This window comes from Hyperolius riggenbachi, chromosome 8, assembly GCF_040937935.1.
Source record: "Hyperolius riggenbachi isolate aHypRig1 chromosome 8, aHypRig1.pri, whole genome shotgun sequence".
NCBI lineage: Eukaryota > Metazoa > Chordata > Amphibia > Anura > Hyperoliidae > Hyperolius > Hyperolius riggenbachi.
In genome coordinates, this window is record NC_090653.1 from 97,149,598 (window position 1) to 97,158,830 (window position 9,233).

Sequence of the window (9,233 nt, forward strand, 5' to 3'; positions counted from 1 at the left end):
TGAAGTAGTTCAAGCCTTTTATTATTTCAATATTGATGATTTTGGCATACAGCTCATGAAAACCCAAATTTCCTATCTCAAAAAATTAGCATATTTCATCCGACCAATAAAAGAAAAGTGTTTTTAAAACAAAAAAAGTCAACCTTCAAATAATTATGTTCAGTTATGCACTCAATACTTGGTCGGGAATCCTTTTGCAGAAATGACTGCTTCAATGCGGCGTGGCATGGAGGCAATCAGCCTGTGGCACTGCTCAGGTGTTATGGAGGCCCAGGATGCTTCGATAGCCGCCTTAAGCTCATCCAGAGTGTTGGGTCTTGCGTCTCTCAACTTTCTCTTCACGATATCCTACAGATTCTCTATGGGGTTCAGGTCAAGAGAGTTGGCAGGCCAATTGAGCACAGTAATACCATGGTCAGTAAACCATTTACCAGTGGTTTTGGCACTGTGAGCACGTGCCAGGTCGTGCTGAAAAATGAAATCTTCATCTCCATAAAGCTTTTCAGCAGATGGAAGCATGAAGTGCTCCAAAATCTCCTGATAGCTAGCTGCATTGACCCTGCCCTTGATAAAACACAGTGGACCAACACCAGCAGCTGACATGGCACCCCAGACCATCACTGACTGTGGGTACTTGACACTGGATTTCAGGCATTTTGGCATTTCCCTCTCCCCGGTCTTCCTCCAGACTCTGGCACCTTGATTTCCGAATGACATGTAAAAGTTGCTTTAATCCGAAAAAAGTACTTTGGACCACTGAGCAACAGTCCAGTGATGCTTCTCTGTAGCCCAGGTCAGGCGCTTCTGTCGCTGTTTCTGGTTCAAAAGTGGGTTCATGCTTCCATCTGCTGAAAAGCTTTATGGAGATGAAGATTTCATTTTTCAGCACGACCTGGCACCTGCTCACAGTGCCAAAACCACTGGTAAATGGTTTACTGACCATGGTATTACTGTGCTCAATTGGCCTGCCAGCTCTCCTGACCTGAACCCCATAGAGAATCTGTTGGATATTGTGAAGAGAAAGCTGAGAGAAGCAAGACCCAACACTCTGGATGAGCTTAAGGCCGCTATTGAAGCATCCTGGGCCTCCATAACACCTGAGCAGTGCCACAGGCTGATTACCTCCATGCCACGCCGCATTAAAGCAGTCATTTCTGCAAAAGTTATGGTATGATTGTGAATAGTATGAAAGGCATGAGTGTTTTGTTATAGGTGTGGTTTTTTTAGCATTTTATCTATGTACATGAGAATTTTATAGATTAAATCATTATCACTAGCGCGTGTTCCTTATTTATAAACCATTTCTGCAAAAGGATTCCCGACCAAGTATTGAGTGCATAACTGAACATAATTATTTGAAGGTTGACTTTTTTGTTTTAAAAACACTTTTCTTTTATTGGACAGATGAAATATGCTAATTTTTTGAGATAGGAAATTTGGGTTTTCATGAGCTGTATGCCAAAATCATCAATATTAAAACAATAAAAGGCTTGAACTACTTCAGTTGTGTGTATTTGAATCTAAAATATATGAAAGTCTAATGTTTATCAGTACATTATAGAAAATAATGAACTTTATCACAATATGCTAATTTTTTGAGAAGATCCTGTATATATAGAAACTTGCACATATACAAATGTAATGAATAATGAATAATAGGTCACACATTAGAGACATTTTCAAACAGATGTATCAATTTATAAAGTATATAGAGTCCAAGAATCATAGAACCAATTAAAAGATGCATAGAAGCTTTTTTAAAAAAAAAAAAAAAAAAAAAGATCCACTTACCTGGAGCTTCCTCCAGCCCGTGGCAGCCGTCCTGTGCCCTCGCTGCAGCTCCATTGGCTCCCGGTCTTCTCCGCTGGCACAGCCGACCTCGCCAGGTCGGGTTCCGGGTCGGCTTCTTCTGCACTCCACCACGCGGGTCCCGTGGTCTCTCCGACGTCATCAGGATGGTACTGCACAGGCGCAGTAGTTTTGCACCTGCGCAGTACCGTCCTAATGATGTTGGGGAACCATGTGACCTCCGCGGTGGAGCGCAGAAGAAGCCTACCCAGAACCCAACCTGGCGAAGTCGGCTGCACCAGCGGAGAAGACCGGGAGCCACCAGAGCTTCGGTGAGGGCACAGGACGGTTGGAGGAAGCCCCGGGTAAGTCAATCTTTTTTTTAAAGGACTGTCCATAGTTATTTAGCCAGCATGTTTAGTAGTTCAAGGTGGTAACTCCCAGAGGTAAAATAACCAGACGCACAACAATAGAACGCAAATTGTTCATCAATTTGTGGAAACAACATCCCAGAGTATATACAAAGTAGACCACAGTGGAGCCCATCAAGTAGCTCCGGAAGACAGGCAATGAATATGGAATTGAATAATAGTAAACATCAAATGACAAGCAAGCATGGATAATCAAATTAGTAGGAGGATGTTGTCTACTGTTAATCAATTCCGTCCAGTACCTCTGTATGGAACGCCTTCTTCACAATCTTTTTAGGGTATCCACAGTCCAGAAATCTCTGCTGTTATTCCTAGGCGGTAAAGATCTGAGGTGAGTGTGCCATCCTCTTCAACATTAATGGTTACATCCAGAAATTCAACTTGTTGAAGAGACATCTGTTTGTAGAATCTTCCATTAAAGAAGAAATAATTATGGCCCAATATGAACTGCAAAAGCGGTGAGAAATATAAATAAGGATTCTACGTCACAAGTGATGAGAAGAGATGAAGATGGAATCCTGAGGTCATCGATGATCCGGAGGAGATCAAGGCTATCCCGTAAGTATGAGTCCAAAGCCGTGACGTGGCGTTGGAGAAAGAAGTCGCATCCTGCTGAATGAGATCCTGGACAATCAGGATGTGACTTCTTTCTGGTTATACTGGCTACCTATACTGGGGGCTACCTTTTACCTCATCCTGCTCTGGTTTGCGGATCCTTTTTTGTACTTCTATACTGGGGGCACCTATACCTGGCTACTTGTGAGGATGCGGTTGGCACATCCTTACTAGAGTTGGGCCGAACCTCCGATTTTCGGTTCGCGAACCGGGTTCGCGAACTTTCGCGAAAGGTTCGGTTCACGTTAAAGTTCGCGAACCGCAATAGACTTCAATGGGGATGCGAACTTTGAAAAAAATAAATAATTATGCTGGCCACAAAAGTGATGGAAAAGATGTTTCAAGGGGTCTAACACCTGGAGGGGGGGATGGCGGAGTGGGATACATGCCAAAAGTCCCCGGGAAAAATCTGGATTTGACGCAAAGCAGCGTTTTAAGGGCAGAAATCACATTGAATGCTAAATGACAGGCCTAAAGTGCTTTCAAACATCTTGCATGTGTATACATCAATCAGGTAGTGTAATTAAGGTACTGCTTCACACTGACACACCAAACTCATCGTGTAACGCACCGCAAACAGCTGTTTGTGTAGTGGCGGCCGTGCTTTACTGGTGCGCACCATGGCAAGAGTGCAGGGACGGATCAAGACCAAGTTGCGCCTGGGGCAAGGTCAGGTTTTGGCGCCTAAAGGTCAGGTTTTGGCGCCTAAACTGCCTTTTATTTTGCTGCCTTTTTAAGAATTCAACAAACTGCGCCAGGGGCAAGATACCCGCTTGCCCCCCCCTAGATCCGTCCCTGCGAGAGTGCAGGTTTTGGTGGCTTTACAGCCCATATGGTCACCTGGCTGATGTAGCTGAATGACAGAACAGTGACTGTCCAGCTGATCAAATTTGGTCTGACCACAATGAGGCAACGACCTTATTATCGTGGGTGTGCCCCCCGAGACACTCATCTAGGCGCCGGTCATTGCTCCATTGTGATACGCAAGCCCCTTCACCACGGCAAGGTAATGATCACGAAGGGGAATGGGCGCATGTACATGCCTTTTCTTTTGTTGTTGCAGCTGCCCGCAGTGCAGCCAGAAAAATTAGGCAGTCATGTACACGCACCCGAAAAATTATTACAGCGGCCGCGGCAGCGGCTGAACAGAACAGGTATGCAGTGGCGGGTCCACTGAACAGAACAGGTATGCAGTGGCGGGTTCACTAAACAGAACAGGTATACAGTGGCGGTTCACTAAACAGAACAGGTATGCAGAACAGGTATGCAGTGGCGGGTCCACTGAACAGAACAGGTATGCAGTGGCGGGTTCACTAAACAGAACAGGTATGCAGTGGCGGGTCCACTGAACAGAACAGGTATGCAGTGGCGGGTTCACTAAACAGAACAGGACAGGTATGCAGTGGCGGGTCCACTGAACAGAACAGGTATGCAGTGGCGGGTTCACTTAACTGCACAGGTATGCGCACTGATGCGGTGGGTTCACTGAACAGAACAGGTATACAGTGGCGGGTTCACAGAACAGGTATGCAGTGGCGGGTCCACTGAACAGAACAGGTATGCAGTGGCGGGTTCACTAAACAGAACAGGTATACAGTGGCGGTTCACTAAACAGAACAGGTATGCAGTGGTGGGTTCACAGCACAGGTATGCAGTGGTGGGTTCAATGAACAGGTATACAGTGGCGGGTCCACTGAACAGAACAGGTATGCAGTGGTGGGTTCACAGCACAGGTATGCAGTGGTGGGTTCACAGCACAGGTATGCAGTGGTGGGTTCACAGAACAGGTATGCAGCCAGACAGGAACAAGCTAAGCCTAACTAATCTTTCCCTGAGAGACAGTCTGCAGCAGCTCGCCCTACTCTGACTAATGCAGGCACACGAGTGGCCGTAATGGCCTGCCTTATATAAGGGGGGGTGGGGCTCCAGGGGCTAGTGTAGCCTAATTGGCTACACTGGGCCTGCTGACTGTGATGTAGAGGGTCAAAGTTGACCCTCCATGTGCATTATGGGGCGAACCGAACTTCCGCAAAGGTTCGCCTGCGGGACGCGAACGCGAACCACTGAAGTTCGCATGGAACCGTTCGCACGCGAACCGTTCGGCCCAACTCTAATCCTTACAAGTTTGCCTCGGGTAGCAAAAAGTCTAGAAACACACTGCCTTTTATTGTACGATAGGGCTTCTGTCCTATTTAGTAAAACTAATAACTAGCAAATATAAAGAAAAAAAAAACACTTTGGAAACAGACTATGAAGCTGGAAAAGGCCAAACACATATAGATTTCCACTCTATGTTCCAAAATAATCAATTCCTTTCTGAAAAGAATTGATACCTACCCCACACAGCACATCAAGTTTGAAGAGATTCCAGTAGGGAATCCATAGAAAGTCAATCGAACTTCAGCATTGCACTATTCGATGCCCTGCAACACTATGGCCCATCTATGGATCCACCGCTCCAGCCATGCCTCTGATTGAGCAAGATTTTCCATCCTGTCCAAACGATACTTTTCATCGATTTTTGTTCAAATTCAATTGATCAAACATTTAAAGGAATTAATTCCTATCCAACTTAATCAGAGTGATCGAGGCTGCAGGTAATCAAATGGGAGAATTGATATGTGTATGGGCACCACTGGTCAATTATGGAAAGTGTCTTCACAAATAGGAGTCATTGTGGCCATATCCAATCTTTATTGTTATGTTTACATAAAGTAGAAAAGCAAAAAAAAAAAAAAGAGTGAAAGTTTGATGGCAAAGTAATATCAGTTCAAGCAGAAAACATAACTTTTAATTACAATATCGATCAGTAGTCCCATATGACACAGCAATAGCCCTTGTTAGTAGGGATGGTCGTAGTCAGTCAACTTCGCTACGCTGGAACTACGCATAGTTTTACGCAATTACACTTCGCCAAACTACGGCTTCGAAATCAAATATTCGCTTTGTTTGCATTTTGTAGACTACGCGTAAAATACGCAATTACGCGTAGTGTAAAGCGTAGTGTATGCGGGTGCTCATGCCCGCATGCAGAAATTTTACGCATTATTTCCTCTTTAAATGCTTATACCGGGAACTATGCGTACATTCCCCTTTCCAACGCATAATTGTAATCATACAATCGCACGCGGAAAATTAGACGCAAGTAACGCATTCGTAGTTCACTACGCAATACACATGTTAACTACGCATAGTGGGCGTAAGCTACGCATAGCGGTACTTTGCTTCACGTAAATTCGTAAGCGTAGTTTTGAAACTTCACCTATGAACTATGATGCGTAGATGCGAACTACGATGCGAAAATTCGCACTGGCGTAGTTTCTGCTCATCCCTGCTGTTACACATTTCTTCTATACTCTAATGGAACACCTAGCACACCACCATTTACGATGGACCAAGTGAAAACTATTAAACATCATAAAAGTTTAAGTCATCTAACTCCAAATGCAATGATAACTATTGGATCAAATTCTTCTTGATGATAATCTGGGCTGACTGGACGAATGTGCAGAGCATCCTTTAATGTGGCTGTACACTTTTATGTTTTTAGCCACCCTTTTCACAAACTGTGAACCCACAAAATTATGCCTCTGAAGAAACCACGTTGTGGGCCACAAAACATGGGTTAGGTGATTTTATTATATATGACTGTCGTATAACAAGGACTATTTTATGCTGTGTCATATGTGACTACTGATCGATATTGTAATTAAAAATTATGTTTTATGCTTTAACAAATATTACTGGGCCGTTAAATCCTCAATCTGAATAGAAGAGTGGCTGTTCTCTGAGATTATTGTTATTATAGTTTATTGTTACATAGTTATTTAGGTTGAAAGAAGACATAGATCTATTGAGTTCAACCAGAACTCAATGGACCATGTGGGCATAGTATGCAGGCACAGTTACTATCATCAGTCAATGCATTACACACTTTAATCTGAATTATCCCAAATTCCTTCTGTTTTAAGAAGGCAAACCACACTAAGCATTGCTTTCTAGTAGGAGGGCTTTTCTGCCTCTTTTAGACCCCTATACTTTCCTAGTAGTTTTGGGTCACCCCGAGCAGCTTGGGTATTCAATTGTCAATCATTAAACTGCTGTGTGGTAAGTTAAACTAATAAGTTTTTCACCATATTTCTTGGCAACTATTGTTTACATTGTGTAAACCATTTGCAGTACAGGACTTGTGTTTGAGCCCATGAGAATGTACTAAAGTGCTTTGAGTTCCTTTTTTTTATGTTATTCATTAATCTGTTGTAAGGATGTTTTTTCGGGGAAGCAGTTTGATTTGCAGATTTGAATTCCACTTTAAGTCAAACTGATAGAAAATACATTGCTTAGGTGTAAAATAATGCAACCTCTATACAGCTACTGACGAGATTATGTATATGGATACATCTCCATCCTTAAATCTGCCAGACAATGGAGGTGAAACATACATACATACTGTAGTTACATACATAGTATGGTTGAAAATATACATCCGTCCATCAAGTACAACCAAGAAAAAAAATAAAATGCATGCATAGCCTTCATAAAATCAATGCTTTGAAATGTTCGCTAAAATTGGTTGGTGAAAAAAAACAAAAACAAGCCATTTGTTACAGCAGAACATGTGTGGTGGATAAACCTACAGTTAAGTAGATTATCTCTGTGTAAAAACCTGATTGGTTGTGAGAATCTTCAAGTTGATCCATTCATGTTCATTCAGGCACCAAAGGTCAACTTAGAAATCCCAGCTATCAGCTATGCTGTCATCAACCAGGTCACCCGCGGATAGGGCTTTATGTTCTAGAATCTACATGCTCTCGGTCATTCTTGGGGGATGTACAGTCATTGAGGTAAATAATGAATTCAGCAATTTCAGCTGCCCCAGCTTGTGCCAGTGTTCTTCTGATTATGACATTTATTGCTATAACCTTGGAATTGAAGACCTTCCTCCAGATCTACCAACTTCTGCTGTGTCCTTGAATCTAGCAGGGAACCACCTGCGGATCCTTCATTTCGACGCATTCCGGGCTGTTCCTTCCCTTCAAATCCTATGGCTAAATGAGAACAATCTTACATTTCTATATCCTGGTGTTTTCATTGCACTCAGCAACCTAAAAGAGATAAATCTTAGCAAGAACCCAAGGTTGTCCTACCTTCACATCAACACCTTTCGAGGTCTTTCAAGCCTTGCCTCTTTGGATCTGTCCTACTGTAACATCTATGAAGTCCACCCTTTTGTCTTCTCCCATTTGCCATCTTTGGAAGTTCTCAACCTGGCATCCAACAAGCTGCATTATGTGCCACAAGCCTTGAGAAAACTCCGTAATATCACTAGGTTATCGATGGAAAATAATCTTCTAGAAGCCATAGGAAAGAATTCCTTCAAATGTCAGCAATCCCTGCAAGCTCTTAATCTACGAAGGAACCGGATTCGGGCTATACAGGGAGAAGCCTTCAACCAACTAAACAAACTGAGCGTGCTAAATTTAGGACATAACTCACTATCTCATTTGCCTAATCAGCTTTTCAGTGGCTTGGATGAGCTCAGGATTATGTACCTGGAAGCTAACAAGATTGTTAAAATCAACTGCTCCTTCAACAGGCTGGTTAACTTGAAGAAGTTACATCTCAATAATAATTATATAATGCAAATCACTCACAATGCGTTTTCTGATCTGAAACAACTACAGTTTCTCCATCTCAGTAAGAACAGCTTAACAACTCTCCCCACTAACTTGTTCTTATTTATGCCCAAGCTAAAAAGCGTGTTCCTTTCCCTTAACCCTTGGAGCTGTGATTGTAGCATGGCCTGGATTGCCAACTGGATGGTGGACTATAAAGGAGCAATTCAAGGGCTCAACTGCGTCTTTGCCATGTCCTACAGAACCACGACTGAAGTCTTCACACACAAAGGAGTTTCTTGTTACCCAGAGCAAAGCACTGAGGACACCTGTGTAGAAAGTTTGGTGGATTCTGCTCCATTTTTAATTGCTCCAACATATGTAATACATAATATATTAATTTGTTTTATCTATGCTTTTATATAAAGATAGTTTTAAAAGGATCAGATCTTAGAAGTTGTCACTACTTTGTTCCGTAGACACCTTATCCTGAGTTGTTGTGTATCTATTATGCTCAGCTTCTGTGAGGGATTACTTTTGTATTCATGGCTTGTTAGACTGATTATAATGGCCGATTTAGATGGGTGGGAGATGAAGCTGTGCACTGTTGCAGTGCAGGGAGAGCAGTAGCCAGAGCACACCTTTATACAGTGTACTGACTGATCGCAAATAGAGCCAGATCATCTACAAGGCAACTTAGCCAGGTTCCTATCTGTTAAAAACAGCGCTGCAATATTTTCTACGTGTAAAATCAAGGTAAACGTGTACCTAAGTGTCCCGATTC

General features: G+C 42.9%; 1 protein-coding gene across 1 annotated transcript; it reads left to right on the forward strand.

The window, feature by feature from the left end:
* Positions 1–7,539: 7,539 nt before the first annotated feature.
* LOC137528273 (nyctalopin-like) lies at positions 7,540–8,892 on the forward strand. The gene has a single exon (XM_068249566.1). It carries the CDS (start codon positions 7,586–7,588, stop codon positions 8,873–8,875), a length of 1,290 nt encoding a protein of 429 aa, XP_068105667.1. The 5' UTR covers positions 7,540–7,585; the 3' UTR covers positions 8,876–8,892.
* Positions 8,893–9,233: the final 341 nt, after the last annotated feature.

What these genes read in the sequence shown, in the direction of transcription:
- LOC137528273 (XM_068249566.1), top strand. Translation starts at nt 7,586, where the DNA reads ATGCTGTCATCAACCAGGTCACCCGCGGATAGGGCTTTATGTTCTAGA.